Genomic DNA, 24152 nt, shown 5'->3' on the forward strand with positions numbered 1-24152 from the left:
AAGCACGACTAAGAGACCACACCGGAGGTTCTCCGGAATAGCCCTCCGGTGCAAGAGTTAGTTTGCTTGCAAGGAAGAGTTAAAGATTGGGAGCTAGGGTTTTTTCGAGCGTACCTCCTCCAAGAAGGCATAATGGGATATTTATAGGAAACCCTTCGCTTGATCTCCAAGATTGCACCAACGCTTGACACGCGTCGGTTGATGTCACTGTTGCATCACGTTTAGGGTTTTGCAACCGTTTTCATGATGAGCTGGCACCTTCACGTGCCACCATCATTGTCCTCATAACCGTTCGGATGACGTCACAACCATCATCATAGCCATGGTTGCTGTTCTGATGCGGGTGAGCTGGATCGTCGGCCAAGCCATGCTCGGCACCGAGCATGTTGTGGGACCTTCGGCAGCTATCCAAACGAACGTATCCTCCACCCCGAGCAGGTGTAGGGAATGGAGTATGAGAGGAGGTGTAATTAGAGGAAACCTCGGCGACAGGGACCTTCGGCTACGGTTGCTAATCCGAACGTCCAAAGAAAGATGTCTTGGAGTTGAAAATAATACTAGATCACGCTCGGAGTGGCCCGAGCCATTTTGCTCGGCCTGCTACACATATATCTTAGGGGCACACGTTAACAAGACCTTTAGTTCTTCGAGGGTGATACATTTCGTAGAGCATATCATGATACATTTCGACAAAGCAAAAGCCACGAGGTATTCTAATTACTACTAGGAAAAAGGGATTATGTAAGGTATTTAGCATATGCATAGAATAGCAATAAACTTTTCAAGTTAATCAACAGTTATGCATGTAGTATTTGATTATCAACCACAATGACGACCTTTTGATTTTCATGAATGTGAACGGACCACCGTCAAATTTCTATATATATAAAGCTTGTGTAAGCATTGCTGGAAACCAACTGTGAGGCTAGCTTAGTCGATCGGTCAGGAGTTCGTAAGCATTATATGTTTATGCACCCATTTGAAGGCATGGACGTCGGAAATATTAACGGCAAGAAAAGAAAACCAGACGCGGAAGTTGGCATCGACGATACCTCTAGTATGCGTGTTTACCGTCCCCCTCTTTTTAGTCCTTTTTTGTAGCGTACTTCTTCTTACATTGATCTTCATCAAATCTATCGCACAGGAATTATAAGATCGGTAAGAGATGTCCCACCTGCTCACTACACCTTTAAAATTCAGTCTTTCTCGTTATTTCTCAGCACTCTGGTAGGAAATTGCGAGTCCCAAGCATTTGAAGTCGGTGGCTATAAGTGGTAGGTTCGATTAATAATGTTCCTCATCCGACTACCGTAATTTTGAAAATCGATCTATGACACACGTTGTGTGATTAAGAACATATTGAGACAGGGGAACAAAAACATCGGAGGACAGAAAATTTGAAGGCCCTAAAATGTACCATTTAAGAACTAAATTTCCTCTCTTGTTTTGTTTCAGGAAATTGGTTCTCTACCCGAAGGGAAATAAGCAAAAGAACGTGACTGGTTGTATCTTTCTTTACTTGACAATAGCAGATACTGAATCCCTTCCTTTCGGGTGGGAGGTTAATGTCAACTTCAAATTGTTCGTGTATGACCATATTCATGCTTTGTAGTTAAATTTTGCAACACCTATGGTTACTCAATCCTCTCAACAAATTAACTCTGTTTTTATGTAGTTGCTGAAGGGGGAATCAGGTGATTTCATCGAATGAACACTGAATGGGGTTTCGACGAATTACTTTCCCTGGACACTTTGAATGATGCTTCTAATGGGTATTTGGTTGATGATTGTTGTGTATTTGGCGCTGAGGTTTTCGTCCTAAAATGTAATGGCCAAGGTGAATGTCGCTCAATGATGAAGGATCCGATGAACAACATTTACACATGGAAGGTTAACAAACTTTCCCCTGCAGGAAACATCGTGTTTTCTGATCAATTTGTTGTCGGAGAGAACGCATGGTATATTTACTGTTTGTGTTGGTTGGGGGGGGGGAGGGGGGGGGGGGGGGTGGAGTGGGGGAGTTGAATTCCACTTTGAACATTTTCCTTCCTTCGATTTGAACAGAGAAGATGAACACCGGTGGTTGGAAACCTGAAAGACCGAAGGGGTTGTGCCTTCGGGAAGTAGCTCCGATGACCTAGTCAATAGGCGAAAGAGGAAATAAAATATTTTTGTCTGGGAAGGAAGATATCAAGAAGAAGATAAACCTGGAGAATGAGTTCTCTATTTATAGGCAAACCTTGGAGTATCAAACAAGCTTATTGCTTCCTCCACGTGCTCTGTACTGTTCGGCTGACGTCATGTGTCAGAGTCATTTAATGAATGCCGCCCTTCGAAGTTTGCAGAACTGCAATAGTCAATGTTAGAGATGTCACATCAGGCAGAAACGTCACTTCGAGGCAGAACAGTCACTTACAACTGACATTCGAGACCGTTGAACGACCGTAGAGAAAAGCCATTCCCTCCACGTGTGCTTGCAATTAAAGGGTGACTCTGATTGGTTTTTCTTGACTTGTGAAGATATGTAAGTGTGGGGGTGTGGAAAGACGTGCACCTATTTTACTACTTCATAGAGTCCGAGGGAAATCCAAGAGAAGACCCTCTCCTTCTTTGGCTTACTGGACCTGGTTGCTCTGCTTTTTCTGGACTTGTTTATGAAATAGGTGATTTTTCACATACAAATTGAAGTTTCCAAAACCAATATGTATATATCAGGAATATGTCCTGGACCAAACTATTCATCAAGGAAATGAATTTTCTTATATACTTCTTTTGTAGGACCCTTACGCTTCGACACAGAACATTTTGATGGGAAGTTTCCAAATTTTAAGCTGAATCTGTTTTCATGGACAAAGGTGCAGAAATATATCTAACCATGTAGGTGATGCCCTTTTTTTTTTTTTTGGTGGGGGGGGGGGGGGGGGGGGGGGAGGGGGGGCGGATATAAAGATACCAATAAGGAAAAAATTGCAATAGTGTCTTTTTTCTCATGTTTTCGGGTCGCCAGCATTATATTTTTAGACGCACCAGTCGGCACTGAATTCTCCTATGCTGATAATGCGGAGAGTTACGTTGTTGATGACCTATTATCTACAACAAACAATTGCAATTTTCTTCTGAAGGTGGGAGCAAATTACAATTCTTGAAAATAATGGGAAAACGATTCAATGATTTAAGCAATTTACTTGAATAAAGTAGCTAAGTAATGCAGTGGCTGATGAATCACCCAATATTTTTGTCGAATGAGCTGTATATTGCCGGTGATTCGTATTCTGGCATAATCGCTCCAATCATTGTTCAGAAAATATATGACGGTACGTTTGCAAGAATTACCACATTTCAACTTTGATGTGCTCTGTCTCATAGTCATACCAAATGAGCGTTTTGTTTATAAAATCATGCTTACAAATGAAAGGAAAACAATGTTAATGGCCGTTTTGTTTTTGTTAATAAAATTCTCTCACTGTCAGCTCGACCTTTCAAATGAAGATTCAGATTATGCCACTATTTATAAATCGAATTAGTTCTCTTTTTCCTTGCAGGAAATTCTGAGGTTGGAGTGCAGCCTCTACTTAAGCTCCAAGTAAATATACAGAGTTTAACTTTGGATTGATCTAAATTAATGGATCCTTAATCCATTTATATATGCTTCATCGTTGGAGCTGATGTTTTCGATATGGAGTCAGGGATACATTATTGGGAATCCAGTAACAAGTCAGCACTACGATAAGAATGCAAGAATTGAATTTGCACATCGACTCGCACTTTTATCGGATAAACTCTACGAGGTTTATTTGCTGTTAATCATAAGCGATTAATATCTGTTCTAATCAATGGCAAACGGCTTCCTTCATTTATTCATGGTCTTACAGTGCTTGTATTTCTGCTCCCTCTGTTTTTAATCCTCCATTAGAAATGAACCTGTGCAACTTTATATTATGTAGTGCCTCGCCAACCTCTACATGGGACAAATTCTGGAACCTAACTGTGCTTATGCTTCAAGAAATTCAAGTAAATTGAAGTGGGATAGAAGATTTATTGAAGCGGAACCAACAGATTTCCTACTTCTACCAGTACTTCCTAAATTCTGGTGCCGAGTAATACTCTCTCTCTCTCTCTCTCTCTCTCTCTCTCTCTGCATAAGTTAGAACCGTATAAATTACACAGTAATCCCTTTTTATGTTGTTTTGTAGACATACAATTATATTCCATCTTATATTTGGGCAAATGATGAAAGGGTCAGACAAGCTCTTCACATCCGAAAGGTACCGATCAAGTCTACAGACTGCTATGGATTTCTTGTGTTTCATTGTTAATGGCAACTAACAAGGAACCAGTGGCGGAGCTACCTTGGGGGTGGTCCGGGGTGGCCCTGGCCCCCGACCCCTTTCGAGCCTCCAAGTTTTAAATTTTCTTTTGTACATACCTAATTTTAAATATTATTGAAAATTATTTATTTATAGCTATTTATAATCTTAATAATTTGATATAAAACCGATTATTTTTACATTCTCAATTATTTTTCATAAATAAAAATTAATCACGTAACTATTGAAGTTGTCTAAAAGAAAAATAAAAATAAAATGATTGGTATATTTTAACTACATTAGCTTAAAATCCTTTCAATATACAAATGTAATGTATAGTAAAACAAAAAATTTATGATATAATAAATATAGATTCCGATAAAAAATATATGTCTATCAATCTAGTCACACTAGGGTCAAAATTTTGGTTCCGCCACTGCAGGAAACAAAGGAAAAATGGGCGAGGTGCAATGAGTCCATGGCCTATACAGAAGTTGTCTTCAATAGCCTCGATTACCACCGAAACCTCAGCCATACAACTCTTCGAGCTCTTATTTACAGGTTATCGATCTCTTATTTACTATGGTCATGGCTAAGCATTATAACCATCGGCGCGATCCTTATATATATATGTCACCAATTTTCTTGTCTTGTAACAGCGGGGATCACGACATGGCAGTTCCATATTTGGGAACCCACAAATGGATAGAGGCCTTGAATTTAACTGTTGACGAGGAATGGAGACCATGGTTTGTTGATGGCCAAAATGGAGGTTTTGTTCTTGCTTAATTTTTGCACATAATTCATTAAAATTGGTCATCATTTATTTAAATATATAACCGAATTATATAATAGTACAGTTTTCCCTTTTCATTGTTTTTCGTTTTGTTTGCTTAGGTACACAATGAGTTGTGTAAGGAAAGGATACCACCTGACGTTTGCAACTATCAAGGCAAGAAAAAAAAAATTTAAATTGACATCTGCATCTATTTCGAAAGGAGAACATAAATGCATTTGATTTTTAATTGCTTATTATACAGGGTGCAGGTCACACAGCTCCAGAGTACAAGCCTAGAGAAGCTCTTGCCATGATCAAAAGGTGGCTTGCTTTTTACTATCTTTAACAAACGCGAGATCGATTAGCAGCCAAATCTATCCAATAATTTCTTTGGAGTGCGTACGTCTGTTCAATGCCGATCGACTTTATTAGATCTTTTTTTAGGCTATTTGAATAAAAATCAGTGGATTGAATTGGTGAAGATAACTTATGCAAGGATATATAAGAGCAATATGTATTCTGACAAATTACCCCAAAAATGCCTCCAAAAGAGAAATCAATAGTTATTTTCGGAGGGTAATTGTTGAGGGTACTTAGAATTATTGCCCAATCATTTTGAGTTAGTTGCAACCTTTACTCCAACGAACTTCTGCTACTAAACCATGTGAAAGAGAGCAAATTTATAGGTCCCAGACCATGACTACCAGGTCGACCTCTTGTTATTGTTGCTTGACGATTTCATAGTTCTAAAATAATGGGTTGCCCCAAGCGTAGGGCGGAGATCGACGTAGCATAATATTCGATAAGTTCGGAGTCGAATCCACAGAGACGGTGATGTGTGCTGACTTAAAAACTCAGATTTTTATAATTTAAACGGGCTCTTAGGTAGCCACCCCTTGTCGTTTTATCCGGAGATTAACTAAAATCTAGAAATTGATTGTACTTTTCAAATAATTAAAGGAGATACGGTTGTAGGGTTCATAGCACTCATAACCCGTCTGGATTAGCTTGCTCCATTCAGTGTTCTTTAAAACGTTTGATTTTACACTGAAAAAGATACCCCGAAAGATGCGAACCTTAATGGTCGTTGTTTACCCATGTGCAGCGAAGAATGGGTTTTGGACCCCCGTTTACATGGGCTCCGACGATGCCCGGATTCGTCTAACGAATGTTCTTTAATAACCTAAAATTGTTTTTTGTTTTATTATTTGAAAATAGGAACAGTGCCCGAATTGGTCACGACGTGCTAATAACCCCGCAACCCTACATGTACGACTACTCACTAATCATTGCGCATAAATTAAAAGAAACCCTAACTTTAAAAGACACTAGTACCGCCCGGCTCATGTTATCCGGGCTCCCACAGATAAAAATAAATACTCCACCAAATCTTCATGCGATCAACATGTCATACTTTTCTCCCAATCCCTCGCCGATGGGGCAAGAAACATATGGCTATACAAGACCATTATGCTATTTTTGTTTCTGTTTTCAATTTTTCAATTTTTTTTTGGATTTTTCTTTTTCTTAACGAGAAATACAAGAACAACTAAATAAAAACAAGAAATAAAAGAACAACGAAATAAAAGATAATTATACATAGATTGTGCGAAAAGCAAAAGAACTTAGTAAAATCCAATCACTACAAGAAAAATTGCATTGGGTGACGAATGAAAATCGTCGCAAATTGTATGTTTTTCGTCACAAATAATATAGGTGACGAAAAAAAATTTATCGACTAAAGGTTGTCGAGGATTCCTACCTGGTGACGAAATCTATATTTCGTCACCTATAGTGCCTTTTGGTGATGAAAAATTTCGTCATGGAAAAATGACTTGGTGACGAAATTTTTTTCGTCACCTATTGTGCTTTTTTGATGACAAAAAATTTCGTCACAAATTATTCTCTTTGGCTCGTCAAAGGTGACCCATCGGTGACGAAAACTTTCGTCGCGAAAGACATTCTTATATGTGAAAAAAATCTCACTTTCTTGCTCCTGCGGGGTTTCGAACCCGAGTCTCCTAAGTTTTGGATGCAAGCTTTAACCAACTACACCACACAAACTTTTCAGCATATGTTTGAAATATCTACTCTCTCCGTCCCTTTTTAAGTGTCCTGCTTCGTAACTCCAACTTATTAAAAAGACATCATCATTATACATTTCACATCAACTTTTTCCTCCACTTTCCCAACTTACCCATCATCATTACATTTTTACTCACTTACTTTTCAAAAAGGAATCTACTTTTAGGGACAAAATAGACAATGCACCAATTTTTACCCACTAACTTTACAAAATGGACACTTATTAAGGGACAGCCCAAAATGAAATACTGGACTCTAAAAAAGGGACGGAGGGAGTAATATATAACACATACATTGAACATTAAAACATATTTTGAACGCCATTTTGAACTATTAAACATTAAAATTAGCAATTTTATTAAACATGAAAGTCGTAGCTCTTTATGTTATTGTTCAAACCCAATTTAGATTATCTCAATCAGAGTTCTGAGCAAAGAGTTATGCCCGAAATATACTTGGTGACAAAGCGTAATTCATAAATTTCGTCACCAAAAGATAAATTTTTCGTCACTGAAAACGTAAAAAGAAGACGAAAACATTTTTCGTCGCCAAATTGGTTCATTTGGCGACAAAATATTTTTTCCGTCACCGAATAGTTATATTTGGCGACAAAAAATAATTTCGTCTCTTTTTTTACTCTTTTGGCGACGAAAATTTTATTTCGTCGCCAAATAGGAGCCTTTGGTGACAAAAATATTTTTTTCGTCGCTAAATAGTTATAATTGGTGACAAAATAATTTCGTCAAGTAAGTTATCAAAACAGTGACAAATTTATTTTTTTGTCGCCAAATATACTCATTTAGCGACGAAATTAAATTTTGTCGCCATTTTTTCGTCACTAAACATACTTTTTCTTGTAGTGAATGTTACCGACACAAAATTGCCCTTACTAACCGGAGCTAGGCACACGATCCTTATTTTAATAGTGGCATGTGAAGCTATAAAATCCAAGTCAATGATGGGTACTCCTATTGCTAGGAGCCGGGTCCACTTCTCAGTGAAGAGAGTGGTACGCAATAGCTACCTGTTAGAACTTAAGAGAATGGGGCCCCAAGCGGCTCAAGAACTGGGTCCAAAGTGACACCACACACATCATCTACCGCAGGCATCTCTATCAAACTCCCTACCTCTGGAGAATCTAAGAATGATGCCTCCTCGGCGGTTAAGGCTATCTCCAGAGGATCCTTATACAAAATACTATCGACATGCTCCTGCACTAACGTGTCGATCAAGCTCACCTCATATACTTTCTCATCATTCTCAACTCGGCTATCCATATTAAACACATTCATCTCCATTTTCAAGTCCCCAAAGGACAATTGGACTTTTCTAGTTTTGCAATTTATGACGGCACTAGAGGTGGCTAGGAAAGGACGGCCAAGGATGATGAAGTCTTCTCAAAGACCTCCGGTATCGGGCATATGTCCAGGACAATGAAGTCGACTGGAAAAAAGAACTCGCCCACCTGAATCAGAACATCCTCCACTAACCCGTTTGGAATTCTTACACTCCGGTCAGCCAACTGTAGCGTGACCGGTGTGGCTCTCAGATCGCCTAAGCCAAGCTTCAAGTACACCGAATATGGGAGTAAGTTGACAGTTGTTCCTAAATCCAGCAATGCCTTATCGAACTCCTGGCTTGCGATAGCAATAGGGAAGGTGGGACAACCAAGGTCTTTACTCTTAATTAGGATATCAGCCCGGAGAATGGAGCTCACCTGCTCCGTCAGGAGCACTTTGTCTTGACTTTTAGTCCTCTGTTTTGAAGTACAAAGATCCTTCAAGACCATTGCAAACTGAGGAATTGTGTCACTGGCTTCTATCAAAGAGATAGGAAACTGAACTTTCTTGAATAATTCAAGCATTTGAAAGTTCACATTGGCTTTAGGTCTCGCCACCAAGTGATTTGGATATAGAGCAAGGGATGGCATTGGAGTCGTGGGGGCTGCATGAGCAGGCACCACCACTTCAGGAGACTCCGCCTCTTTCTCGTCCTCGGGAACACTTCCCAAGTCTGAGACGATTGCTGGTGTAGCTACCGGCGCTGGGGTTAGCACCAATTTTTGCTTGGGAGGTAAGTCCTTGTCGATCACTTTCCCACTTCTGAGAGTGGTGATCGCCTTAGCCTCTTCCAGACTTGGATTCAAATTGCTCGGGCCAGAAGAATAGCCCACATAATGAATACATGCAGCATTGACTAGAGGTTGAGAAGGAAACTTTCCCTTTTCCTGCTGGACTTGTCCAACTGCCTCCGTTAACTGGGTCAACTAGGTCATAATGTCACCAATTGTCTGTTTGTTTTGCTCAATGAAGCTTATTTGAGACTGCATGAGAGCCTTTATCATCTCATCAGTCTGCTTATGCCGCGGGGAATGGTTAATGCTTGGGGGTGGTCCAAAAAATGAAGGATCGAACCCCTGCTGATTATGAGGTAGGTAGCGGAATTGGGTCATTTGGCCTTGAGGAGGTTGAAACTGCTGAGGTGGTGCCTGGGGTTGCACTGGGACTTTTTGATCCCTTCAACCCAGAAGTGAGTTTTGGGCCCATCCTGAATTGTAGGTATTTGAGAACGGATCCCAATACTGATTAATCGCGTTTACCTCAACCTGATTGCTATGGTAGGCTTTCTTAACTATGGGAAATGCTTGGCAAGCAGTGATTGGATGGCCCGGACACTCGCACAACGTGCACACCACCTCCACTCTCATTTCATTGACCTGCTGGACTTGCGTAAGCTTCAAGTCCTCTAACTGCTTAGACATTTTGTCCAGTTGGGACTGGACATTATGCTCTTTTACGCTCAAAGGGAAGATGCCAGACCCACTGGGTCCCTGTGCAGCTATGACCCTATCACCGAGATCGAAAGGTTCCCAACCCTGGTATTTCTCGGCCAAGTCTTCTAGAGAATCCCACATATCATCTAGGGACTTGTCTAAAAAATCCTCTTCCTTACAGAGGTACTCAATCTGTTAGGCCGTCGCAACATTCAGGCCCAAATAGAAAAACGACACCAGTTGGTGTCTCACAAATTCATGGTGCGACAAGGACAACATCAAGTCCTTGTAACGCTCTCAACACCTTAAGAACGACTCGCCCTCCTTCTGCTTAAAAGACTGTATTTGGCGAGTCAGGTGCTTTGATTTATTCTCTAAGAAATATCTCTTATAAAAGAGATCTCGGACAGTAGCCCACGTCGAGAGAGATTATGGCTTCTGCATTCGCATCCACTTATTTGCACTATCCTTGAGCGAGGCTGGGAAAAGCTTAAAGCAAACATTCTCCCATTGAGAAGTGGTGGCAAAGGTGCACACCAACCCCTCGAAATAACGGACATGTTCATACAGATCCTCATTCTCCTTCCCACAAAACAGGGGAAGGGCATTATGTGTACCAGGTTTTACGATGAAAGCATTGCGTGCTTCCACCGTCTCGGTTTGTAGAACTATTGGATCGAGAGGAGTGTTCCTCTCAGTATGCATGTGTGCACGCATCGACATCGGTGGCTCAATTATTAGATTAACGAAAAAGCCACCGATATCAAAAGAATCACCACTAAAAAGCTCTCCTTCCACGGTTGCTATCGGCTCTCTTTCAATGGCTACGAGACGCCTGGTATTTTCTCGGTAGTACTTAGGCTTCAGAGGTGATTGCTTTCCTACGAAGGAGGATTGTTTACCTCTACCTATGTTAACTCGAAACAACTAAAGAAATTAAAAAGAAAACAAAAAAAAAAAAAACTACCCGAATTCTTAACACACGTTACCGTCTCTGGCAACGGCGCCAAAAATGCTTGACGATTTCCTAGTCCTAAAATAATGGGTTGCCCCAAGCGTAGGGTAGAGACCGACGTAGCACAATATCCGGTAAGTCCGGAGTCGAATCCACAGAGACGGTGATATGTGCTGACTTAAAAACTTGAATTTTTATAATTTAAACTGGCTCTTAGGTAGCCACCCCTTGTCGTTTTATGCGGAGATTAACTAAAATCATGAAATTGATTGTACTTTTCAAATAATTAAAGAAGATACAGTCGTAGGATTCATAGCACTCATAACTAGTTTGGATTAGCCTGCTCCATTCAGTGTTCTTTAAAACGTTTGATTTTAGACTGAAAAAGAAACCCCGTAAGATGCGAACCTTAGTGGTCACCGTTTACTCATGTGCAGTGAAGAATGGTTTTGGACCCCCATTCACATGGGCTCCGACGATGCCCGGATTCGTCTAATGAATGTTCTATAATAACCTAAAATTGTGTTTTTTTTATTGTTTGAAAGTAGGAACAGTGCCCGAACTGGCCACGATGTGCTAATCACCCCGCAACCCTACCTGTACGACTACTCACTAATCATTGCGCGTAAATTAAAAGAAACCTTAACTTGAAACATGCTTCTATTGTGCTAGATGAAAAATAAACAGAAAAATATCAACTAATCAAATACTAGCAACTAACTTTTATTAAAAACATAAATTAAAACTAGTTATCGAGGTGTGAGTAATTGCACAAAGCATCAAAAACTTGAAAGAAAAAAAGAACACTAAACAATATTGACCGGAGTTCCTGTTCTTCGTGACCACGGCAGCCCCGTCCCGCTGTTATGCATGCGTGGGAAAATCCAGACCCCTTTCTGCGTGTGATGCCTCCTCCTTTTATAAGCTGCAGCCTCCCCATGACAAAAACCCTATTGGCTGAATTATTACTCCCAGCCACGTACATCCAATTTCCCTCCATGGCCCATTTAGTCAAAATAATTACTCACTATTGGGCCCATTTGTGTATCAAAGTCCAAATCCAAATCCAAGGCCAATTCTTATTTTTACTTCCTGAGATGGTCTATTCTTTGGTCAATTGACTTGCAAATATTACTCCTTTTCTTCTATACTCATGCTCGTGGCATGAGCTAAACTTCGAGTACTTTCAATTTCGCACCTTTTGTATCAAATTGTTCAGATACCTACAATCACAAAATAAAGTATAAAATTTCGAATAATAATATAAATGAGACTTAACAATGATAAATTATGGAACATTAATGTGAACATTTACGCACCTATCAATTGTCACAAAAATAAAATAATGCTGCTAATGAGGTAAAGAATTTATTAATAACAAGGACAAAGTCCACTTTGACCTCCAGTGATTTGGGTTATGTGCTGATACACCCTTTATGGTTCAAAAGTGTACACATAAAACCCTTGTAGTTTGTGAAGTATGCACATAACACCCAATTCCGTCAATATTAACATCAAGTGTGATGGACGCAAAATGAAAGTCCGATATGCCCTCATCTTTCTTCTTCAATCTAACAAATTCATTCCCTGTACCAAAAATGAGATCTGAACTATTCATATAATAGAGTTTGATGAGTAGTACTTTCATACCAAAATTTAAGTCGATCATAAAATGAAAATCTCATGGCCAAGTCAAATTTATTACAGTATGATGTAAATTTACTTTTACCATTCAATTTTTTTTTTTAAAAAAACTGTGGAATCTACAATTTGTCATTAGTATCCGCCAACGGGGAGTTCGAATACAAAAGATTTCTCAACTCACGATAAAATAGAACAACAAATACCCAGTTAGGGGTCAGGTAACAAGCCTCGAAATGAGATGAAGCTAAGCCAATTGACACTCTCATTACACGATCTGCGAGTCCAATAGAATTCCCAAAACACAAACTTTCCAATTCTCGCAATATCCTCCAATTGACTAGTGACTACCCAAATTTCCGAAGCCAAAGGGGTCCTGTTACTCCTGCCAATTGAAGAGTTCACGTTGGCAAATCAGGAAACATAAGGTAATCAATTTTTTTTTATCGGCAACAATAATTTTTATAAAAACTCGATAAATAGTACATTAAAATAGAAGCTAAATGTAAGCCGCAAAGAGTATTTGAGGCAAACGAGAAGCAGGTTTACAAAAGCAAAACAAAGGAAAATAAAAACTACATTCAACGAGGAAGGTTTGTTGGTAGCTGCAACTATACAACTAGCCATCCAGGTTGGCAAAAGGGGTCCCCAATTTGATTAATAATGGTGGCCCACTTTCTAGGTTCGGATTGGGTTTTTAAGGACCCACTTATTTTTATGTGATGGTAGAGCCCTCTGAACAACCTCTGACACATTGCACTTTGCAAAGAATTTTTCAGTGCTGGGTATCACGTGATATCCACTTGATACATTCGAGCAAAATAAAAAAGAAAGTGTTGGGATGAGGGGAAAGAGAGGGTTTCAATTTAGGCTGTCCAAAAGTATATTGGATGGCCCGAATGTGCAGAGCGGACACCACATGGAATATACCCACCCGACACCGAAAAATTTCTCTCATTTTGCATATTTTTTTTGGGTACGTTGGAATTTCCTCTCATTTTGCATTTAGGTGTCCTCCAATCATCCTTGAATTAGTCTTCCCTTTTAGATGTTCCTCCATCATGGCTTGTCGCTTTGTTTGGATTTGAAGTTTTGGGGTACCCCTGTTGTCTAGGGTGGGCGTCCTGCTAAGCCTAGAGCAATTTTAAATGGAAATGGCCCTAATTGGCCAAGGACTTACATATATAAGCGTCCCATGGGAGTCCTGGTTTTTTAAGAGTCATTTCGAAAGCGAGGAGGAAAAAAAAACATTTTAATGTAGGTATTAGTAATTAAGCATGTTTTGTACAGACACATGTCTTATCTCACATTTATACATGATACACAAAATAATCACTTAGAAGTACCATCTACCCTTGATCAAAGGACTCGAAAGCCACGAACAAACCACATCTAACTCTACGAGGAATGGGCAACTTTTGCTTACAACATGCCACTTCGATCCGTAATGTCTCTGCTATTGTTGATTGATGAATCAATCATTTGGATAATTCTCACCATATCCTCCATGAGTACCCAAATTTCCACGGTGGGACAAGCCCAGACACTTTTCGTGACGTGTTCCATACATGTTTTTAGCTTGTCGTGTCTCCCCAAAGTGTCTGACACAGATACGATATTCTCTAAGAATATCGGTGCTTCATAGTAACTAACAAATGATATATACAAACTCGTACGGTTTCTTATGAATCAAATTGGCAAAAGTGTAAGAGGACCCACGCATTTCTGATCTAGTAGAAACGTAGTACAACTAGAATTCAACTGGGCTTAAAAGCTTCAAGCTATCATTCTTTTCGGGACATTTCGAGACATTGGCACTAAAAAAGGGATTCGGATCCTCTCCACATGTTTTCCTCCCCACATCTACCCCATCTTTTCACCACAACATTCACCTCATTAATAAATTCAACCGACGGCCAAGATTATTAGATCTCAACCTCAACTTTAATAAAACGGTGTTGTGTTCCTTTTGCTATCTCCTAACACAGCTAACGTTTTCTACTTCCTCTCCATTTGTTCTCACTGTCCAGAATTTGGGGGAAAAAAAACCCACCATCGTCATCCCCAAAAGAGAAGAAACACAACCCCTGCCCCCCATGCAATCCCTCCGGTGATTTTGGCCTCTCCCGACTCTTTATTAAATTTTGTTTTGGTTTGTGTTTGTTCTGTAAAATTAGGGTTCTGTTTGTACTGTGATTTCATTCGATAGTGGTTTTTGGTACTTTCCATATGGATTTGGATTTTTTATACTTCACCTAGAGAGAAGCAAAATCAAATTAGGTTTTTGATTGTGGTTTTTGGTATTCATCAGTCATCACTACATAAATAGAGAGATGCAAAATTAAAATATTATAGTTGAAGGTGAATCGAATACTTACAGAGAGAGAGAGTGAGAGAGAGAGGGGATGAAAGAGATAGTGACAGGGAAAGAGATGGGTTCGACCGTTCGGGAAGAGAGAGAAAACGTAAAAGAAAACGGAGAAAGGAGAAAACGTTAGTTGTGTTAGGAGAGAGTAAAGGAACGACGCCGTTTTATTAAAGTTGGGGCTGAGATCTAATCTTGGCTGTCAGTTGAATTCATTAATGAGGTGTCATGTTGTGGTGAAAAGATGGGGTAGATGTGGGGAGGAAAACATGTGGAGAGGATCTGGATTCCTAAAAAAGTAGTTCTATTCTAATATAGATAGAAACAAGAAAGGGACTACTCAGGCTTATTTACTTTTTTCGTTTCCAAAGTATTCGAAAGTGGCCAATTTCGTCCCAATCTAAATATTTGTCAAATTTTGTCCCCAATTTTTAAAATGTGTGTCAATTTGGTCCGCACCCTAACTCCATTCCTCTTGTCCGTTAAAATAAGGGACTTTTCCGGAATTTCACCTACAAGAGTACCTAAAACACTTAAAAACCTACCCGAATCTAACCCTACCCTCAGTTCTTCTCAGGCTCAGCTACTACCAGTCTTACAACCGCAAGTACCACCTCCACCTCCCCCTTCCCCGAAACTCACTCATCAAAGTGAATTTTAGGGGTGTACACGGTCCGGATTGGTCCAGTTCTCTAGAAAACCAGTAACCAAGCCATTTCAAACAGTTCTAGAAAATTGGGAACCAGAAAATAACCAATATATGCATGGAATCTAACTAGAAGCAAACTACAAAACGGTCTGATTTTGGTTCGGTTCCGGTTCTATCCAATAAGCATCCAAACACTTATTTACAAAATATGAACTCATAAAATTAAAAAAATAGGAAGTTAATCTGGTGGAATAAGAAAAAAAAGAATAAAATAAAAGCTTTCATAATAAATGAAATTTCATCTCTAAATAAATTAAGTTTAGCAAGGGAAAGATTAACCTACCAAATTCAAATACATATTTAATTATACACACATATGTATATCTATATTTATCTTAATTTTAAACGGTCTGGTTCGGTTCTAACCACGGTTCATTAATTGAGAACCAATAACCGAACTAAAATTAACGGTTCTTATTTTTTTAGAACCATAATCTGACCGTAGAATCACAGAACCGGACCAAATAGGACAATTCGATCCAGATTGAACCGATTTTATGGTTCGGGCGGTTTTCTTGAACACCCATAGTGAATTTCATACAATAACATGTATCAAATCCTATCCAATCTATTTTACTAATCCACAGTATAACCCATTCTCTTCTCTGTAATTCCTCCGTCCTTAATTTGGAACCTTTTTTTCACTCCTATTTCCCCTCATTCCTTCTCTTTCTTTGAAGTAAAAAACCTTCAAATGTCCCAGAGAGAAATCTGAATCATTTCTCTGTTTAGCATAAAAGAATTTGATCTTTGCTTGTAGGGATGAAGGCATGGACTTACTTGCGGGGGCGGAGGCGACGACGAGGCGATGGACGTAGGAGGAGGGGGAGATGGGGTTGATGATGATAAGGGAGGGAGGTTGATGATGATAAGGGAGGGTGGTGGACGGCGGTGGAAGGAGAGAGGCGGAGGTAAGGATGGCAATGGGGCGAATCGGAGGCATATATTGACATATTCGAATCCGAATATGGACCTTCCACTTGACCTTCGAATCCGCACCGATCCCTGATCGAATATATTTTCGGTCCTCCATCCCCGCCCCAAATGGAGGACAGAGATCCAATTGGAGATCCGGATATCCGAATTTGAAAAAAAATAACCAGATTTTTTATCAAAAAGAGTTTTCGGGGACAGATCGGGGCGGATATCAAAAAAATAGATTTTCGGATATTCAGGGACAGATTGGAGCCAATCAGGGATGGAGATCGGATTCGGGGCGGATCAGGGCAGGGATAGACTTACCTCCGAATCCGATCCGATCTCCAAATTTTTTTGAAAAATAAATCCGAATCCGCCCCGATATTCAAAAAATCCGATCCGTTCGGGATGGATAACGGATCGGATACAGACGGTCGGCTGAGATGGCCATCCCTAGGTGCTTGACGATTTCCTAGACCTAAAATAATGGGTTGCCCCAAGCGTAGGGCGGAGACCGACGTAGCATAATATCCGGTAAGACCGGAATCGAATCCACTAAGGACGGTAAAGTGTGCTGACTAAAAACTCGGGTTGTTATAATTTAAATGGGCTATTAGGTAGCTACCCCTTATCGTTTTGATTGAGATTAACTAAACTTACGAAATAATTGAACTTTTTAGATAATTAAAAGGAGGTATGGTCGTAGGGTTCATAGCACTTGTAACTAGTCCAGATTAACCTGCTCTGTTAGAGTTCTTAAAAACGTTTAATTTTAGATTGAAAAAGATACCCCGCAAGATGCGAGATCCTATGGTCGCTGTATACCCATGCGCAGCGAAGAACGAGTTTTGGACCCCCATTCTCCCGTTCACATGAGCTTCGACGATGCCCGGGTTCGTCTGTGGGAAGTATTTTCCAATCTAAAATCATTGTTACATTGTTTGATAAAAGGAGCAGTGCCCGAACTAATCACGGTGTGCTAATCACCCTACAACCCTACCCATATGACTACTCACTCATTATTAAACAATAAACAAAAAAAACCCTAATTTGAAACATGATTCTAAATACGGGATAGAAAACAGACACAAAATCTAAGTTAAATAAGTACAAACGAACAACTTTTATAAAGAACAAAAATTAAAACGAATTACCGGAGTGTGAATAAGTAAACGAAGCTTCAAAACTTGAAGGAAAAACTCGGAACAAAAATAAATAATATTTGAAACAAAAAGCTAAACCTCGCAGTCCCTCTGTTGATCTCGGCAGTCGCCTGTTCCGCATGATTCCAAGAAGATATCACGGCAGCCCCTTTCTTCGTTTCGTCCGTCGGAATCAAGTCATGCTGCGGGCATCAAAACTCGTCCGTGGGAATCCCCCTTTCATAAGTGCTGCAGCCGTGATCCCCCTGGCAGCCCTATTTTCTTTTCTTTTTCTTCCTTTATTACTTCCAGCCGACTCTTACATATTAAGCCTTGGCCCACCATTTAGCCATTGGGCCCACCATGTAATAGAATAAATCCAAGCCCAATTCTTAATTTCTTCTTACAGTGAGAGTTTAACTCTTTGACTCCATATTGCAATTTAGAACTTCCACTAGATTGAACTCATACGACCCAACTTCGAACATCATTCAATATTCCAATTTTCGCACTTTTTACATCGAACTCTTCAAATACCTACAACACAAAAATAAAGCATAAAACTCCAAATAATAATATAAATAGACTTAGCAATGGCAAATTAGGGGGCGCGTATGTGAACATTTACGCGCCTATCACTAGGCGGAGGGGGATTCAAGAGAAGGCAACGAGCAAATATGCGGTTGGTCGATGGAGTGGTGGCCGGGGTTGGCAATCCCGACATCCTCATACACTTGTCTCTCTAGATATATCTGTGTGTGTATTTTTGTTTGTTTGTTTGTATCTAGAGAGAGATTTGATTTAGGAAGGTTGAAGTTTTGAATGGTGAGAAGGAGATTTCTGATTGTTTGCTTTCGCCCTTTTGATTTTGATTTTGGAACATAAAAAGTGGGATTTGTATGTTGGTGTGTGTTGCTGTAAATGAAATGAAGGAGAGAGACAGATGATGGCAATGGGTGAACTACCATTGATGCACTTCATTTTAATGGACAAGAGAGATGGAGTTAGGAGTGGAGACCAAATTGACACACATTTTAAACATTGGGGATTAAATCGGCCACTCACTAATACTTTGGGGACCAAAAAGGCAAATAAGCTGACTAGTCATCAACCAACTAATTAATTCGGAGACCAATGCTACCGTCCACAAGTGAGGGTTCTGGACTGATCCCAAAGAGTTGATAACATCTAGGAAGTTTCGAAATCGAGGCCTCAAGAGAGTGCACATTGCGTTATGTTTCGATGTCCATAATCTTCTACAGAAATATGAATTTGATTACCAGGATCAATTCCTAGTAAGTAGATGCTCGAAGTAGTTCTATTCCGATGTTTGTATTAATTTAGTAATCTTATCAAGGAATCAATTATTTTGGAGATTTACTAGAGTCAAAAAAATTTATTTTTTATTTTATGGATTGAGTTAGAAATCTAGAATTTCCATGGGAGATGTGAGGGGTTAGATTTCTGTGCTTGACCGATTCCTAGACATAAAATAATGGATTGCCCCAAGCGTAGGGCTGAGACCGATGTAGCACAATACCTGGTAAGATCGGAGTCGAATCCACTAAGGACGGTGATGTGTGTGTTGTGGAACCTCGGGTTGTAGTATTAAAAATAGCTCTTAGGTAGCCACCCCTAATCTTTTGGTTGATTGATTAACTAATGCTACTGATAGATTGCTTGAAAGAATAAAAAGAGAGGTGCGGTCGTAGGGAATCCGGCGCTTGCTACCAAATTAGAATCCGCTCGTTTTTCATAGTTCTAAAAAAAACGATTAAATTTAGGGAGAATTGGAAACCCCGAAGAATGCGAATCCTAAGGTTGCCAGTCCCGTACACAGCGGCGAACAGGTTTTGGTCCCCCGTTCCCGCTCACATGAGCCCTGGCAATGCCTCGGATCGTCCAACGGACGTAGTTTTCACCAACTAAATTTATTTAATTGAATTAATGTGCAGAAAATTACGAGACAAATCCTAATTGGGTCGCGGCGCGCCTTTACCGAGCGACCAAACCTCAGAAAAATTACTCACTCATTATTAAAAATAAAAATAAACAAAAATAAACCTTAACTTGCATCATGTTTGAAATCTAATTTAAACAAGATATTAAAACTAAGTTAAGATCCACGAGAAACTTTAATTAAGAACGAAACAGAAAATAAGTTACCGGAAGATGTGTTCTTGAACAAAACTTGAAAACTTCAAAAGAAAAGAGCTCTGGAAGAAAAAGAACGTAAGAAAAAGCTGCTACGTAATGTTCTCTCCCTAAAAACAAAGTCTGGGGAGGTATTTATATTAATCCCCAAAGTCTAGAATTAAAAATAATTGAAATACAATTTTTTCCGTTAAAACCTTCGGTAGCCCTACAAAGAATAGCTGTAGGGCTACGGGTTTCTCTGTTCCCCAGCTAATGCACTTTGTAGGGCTACACTTCTGAGCTGTAGCCCTACCGCCTACTTTAGTGAGAATTTTGTGCTTGCATGCACTTTTTGGCACCCGACGCGTCCATCACGTCACCCGACGCCTCACGCCTCCGTCACGACTTCCCATGGCGATGTCTGACACGGCCTCAAGGCCTCGCAATCCAAACTTGGCGCAAGAACCGCCTTATTTCCTGCGAAACTAACAAAGACACAAAAACAAGACAAAAGCACGGCATCAAGTGGAAAATGGAATAAACCGCGCCTCTAACGCGCTAATATGCCCTACTTAGGCGCTTATATCTACGATATCACGCGCCTATCATTCTACTTAGTTTTAGAATGTGATTCCTCGTTGATAATGTCATCGTGAATCACGTTTTCATTCATGTCAATTGCAAACATAAGAATCATAATAATATGACATCACATTCACATTTCTGGTAAAGATTACTATCATTCAGAGACTAAGTTTCAAGCCTTGACAACTAGGCTGACCCCTTATTTTAGTAGACATCATTTCTAAAATAGAATGATGCCGCTAATAATGGTAATAGAATATCACTGCCTCCACCACTGTTGCCACAAAGTGACATCATAAATATATTAGATCATAGTTTAGGAGAAACTGACATTAAAAGGAAAAAATAGTTATGTCACTATTTTACAAAGTGACATCATAAATATATTAGATTACAGTTATGAGAAATTGACATTAAAAAGAAAGAATAGTTATGTCACTATTTTACAAAGTGACATCATAAATATATTATATCACAATTTTTTAGATGACTGACATTATTTATCTATTGCAATCTGATTAATTACGGTTTTTTCAAAAACTGACAACTTTTCACTTTTTCAAGCTTCATCTTTTAACAATATTGTAGTAGTACTAGGGTTTTGTATACGCTCTCCCGAAAGACGCTTCGTTACTTCTCTCCTTTCCTCCCTCTTTGTGATCTCTCACATCTTTCTCTCTGCGAGCTCGCCAACCGTTCAACGGCCACCGTCTGAACACCAGCCATACACCGTTGCCGAATTTTCTCCTCTCTGTGTGTGTGTATTTGTGAATTTGATTTTCTGTTTTCCATTAATTATCTGTTGAGGATTAAAAATGTTGTGGTCATGTAAGAAGTAGAAGAAAGGATTCATTGTTGCCGCTTTTGATTTCTTGATTTGGGAATAGAGAAGGAGGAAGAGGCATTTGTCTCTAAAGTTTGTTAATTTTCTTATTTACCAATGGGTTTTCTTGGAAATTCTTGACTTTATTGTCCCTTATTTAAGAGCAGATTTTGTCTTTCATGAGTACAATTTAGTTTCTAACCAATGCAAGCTAGATCATTATTGAGTAAGCCATCATAAAGAAAAAGCTGAATTAATTGCATATTTAGAAAAAAAAAATTATTGACAAACTCAAAATTTTCCTAAGATGTTTTTTTTAAAAACAAAAGATCCCGTCTAATGTTTCTCTCGTGAATAAAGCTGGCCGGGAGAGTCTCAGTTTACGGACTGGGAGTTGGAAAAGGGCGCACTAGGGTCCTTATTTGGACAAAAGAAGGAAATAAAACTCTATTGAGAAGGGATGGCACATCTCACCACACCCCCTTAGCGGAGACTCGGATTCGAGTCTCATCGATAATGTGGCGGAGTCTAAGCCATCTTATAGCTAGAATGTGTCGCGGTGACGACCTATCCTCATGGACATAAGCCCCCCCCCGGGATTCGATGCCCGTAGATTTCACACACCCCCGCACACCGTGTATATTTCGTTCCAATTTTATCGGATGTCCCCAAAAGGACCACCATATATGTTCAATGCACATAGATTTCGATTTTCTCTCTCTCACAATTCTGTCTGTCTCACACACATTGTGGCTCCATTTGTTATAACGTAAAATATTTTGTTATTTTACCCATTTTTCGCTGTTTGGCTTGAAAAACGAGGGAGGAAAATATTTTCAAGGTGAAACATTCTCCACCAACTAGGTGAAACTGTTTTCCTCTAATTTTGGCCACAAGTCATTTTTTCATTTCACATCCCTCCGATGGTCGGACATTTTCCAAATTAAACCACGTATTTCATTCCCTTCTTCTCTCAAATCATATTAGATTCAAAACGAGAGAGAGGAGGAGGAGGAGGAGGCGGGGAGAGAGAGAGAGAGAGAGAGAGAGAGAGAGAGAGAGAGAGAGAGAGAGAGAGAGAGAGAGAGAGAGAGAGAGAGAGAGAGAGAGAGAGAGAGAGAGAGAGAGAGTAATGCCCCGATTTTCCAAGGAATTTCAGGTGCATTACCCTTAAAATACGCTAAATTTTATGAACTACTAGGCCCCTATTTGTCCTTAATTATACAAAAATTACAATTTCAAAATAATACAAAAATCTATGTACATTTTATTTAAAAACAACTTCAGTGGGACTCTAGATTTGATACGGATTCCAAGCAACGTTGACCCGGCTTCTGTTCCAGGGGTCCCACTTGTATCAACTGCTCTACTGTAGAATCATGCACGCTTTGGCCAATTGATCGCCGAAGTAAATGATTGGCTAGGATACAAACGTATCTTGAGTGATAATTCACCAAGTAGAAATCCTAAAACCCAATACCACAATATGCAGTTTCGATGGAATAACACAAAATTATACAACAATTACACTACGCAGTTATAAGTAGCATTTTATGAATTTCTGGTCTTTAAGTGAATTCTAGATTTCTCCACCATGAGAAAATACTCCTCCCAAACAACCTCTGAAATATGGCAACTTTGCGGATTTTCTCTCTCCTTGCTTGCCCAGCCTGGGGTCCCAGATGAATAAGACCAAACTACATGTTGGGTCAAACTCGGCTGTACGTACCATCACAAGGAGCGAATGATAAACCAATCAACCGCGAGAAATGGTACCCATACCCCGGTTTCAACCAATAAAAACACCCCCGAAAATTCCGGAATATAAATCCAACAGTGCCATATTCAGGGTTTGCGCAATATATCAAAATCCACCGGTCTTTAACCACAAGTGCCAATTCCGCAGACCATGCTCTCAGGACCCACCGGGTTCTCAGCCACTTTGGTCATCTCCCGATCGTAACCGTCACAATAGTGACTATTAACATTTCACTTTCCCTCGGTTTTAACGTCTAATCATTTATTTAAGTCTCGAGTACCACCCAGGATACCTATTGTCCGATTTCTACGTTCACGTAGCAATTCAAATTACCATAATCCACGTAACAATCAACAGCATACAAAATTCACAAATACAATATCACATGCATAAAGTCTGACATAACAATATTCTAATTTATTAACACCAATTGGCGAATAAGCCAAGATAAGTAAACAGCGGTTTGAATAAAATCATTATCTTAAAAGATAAAAATTTTATTTTTCTTTTACCAAATTACTAATATCAACTTATATAGTATTCTTGAAATCATTTAATCTATTTCTTTACTATCGCAAAATAAATATTCGGTCATACAATTAATTACTACACTTAAAATTAAGTCTATTTCTCACATTTAGAAATTATAAAATATTTCCACTATTTTTCTGTTTAAGGTATTATCTTTAGCTACCATATTATTATTCATAGATTTTACAAACTAATTTTTATTCGAAAATACATATTACTAAATTTAGTATTTACTTAACTTTATTATTATTTATTTAAAAAAATACAATATAAATATTTAATATTCGATCTTTATAATGAGGTGATATGAGACTAATAATATGGCCAATAAAATATTTTGAAGTTTGCTTATAAGTAGTAACTATTTTTTTTTAGCTAGAACAAATATCTCCTCATTTACATTTCAAATCTAAATCCTTACGTATTTAATTATTAGATAATTACTACATAAACTACAATTATTCCGATAATTTATTAATTGCACAATTCTTCACCTACATATGAATTTCAACACCACAATTCACCATAATCTAGCGAATAATCCTCAATTTACGAATAAAATCGTTTCCAGGCCTTACCTCTGATTTCCTATCACAAATAGAATTAAATATTAATGAAAACAGGACTAAACAATAATTAATTAAC

General features: G+C 39.1%; 2 protein-coding genes across 2 annotated transcripts; one reads left to right on the forward strand and one right to left on the reverse strand.

Moving 5' to 3' along the window:
* The first annotated feature begins 1707 nt into the window (after positions 1–1707).
* LOC131307155 (serine carboxypeptidase-like 1) lies at positions 1708–5340 on the forward strand. Its single transcript, XM_058333564.1, has 13 exons — positions 1708–1958; positions 2381–2407; positions 2521–2663; positions 2779–2854; positions 2999–3122; positions 3212–3314; positions 3543–3583; positions 3687–3788; positions 3945–4097; positions 4194–4265; positions 4750–4868; positions 4967–5079; positions 5204–5340. Exons 1-13 carry the CDS (start codon positions 1708–1710, stop codon positions 5323–5325), a joined length of 1446 nt encoding a protein of 481 aa, XP_058189547.1. The 3' UTR covers positions 5326–5340.
* Positions 5341–8533: 3193 nt separating this feature from the next.
* LOC131307156 (uncharacterized) lies at positions 8534–9622 on the reverse strand. Its single transcript, XM_058333565.1, has 3 exons — positions 9454–9622; positions 9047–9366; positions 8534–8926 (listed from the first exon to the last, which is right to left on the reverse strand). The coding sequence occupies exons 1-3, from the start codon at positions 9620–9622 to the stop codon at positions 8534–8536; spliced, it is 882 nt and encodes a 293-aa protein (XP_058189548.1).
* Between the last annotated feature and the right edge of the window lie 14530 nt (positions 9623–24152).

Source organism: Rhododendron vialii, chromosome 11a (assembly GCF_030253575.1).
Source record: "Rhododendron vialii isolate Sample 1 chromosome 11a, ASM3025357v1".
NCBI lineage: Eukaryota > Viridiplantae > Streptophyta > Magnoliopsida > Ericales > Ericaceae > Rhododendron > Rhododendron vialii.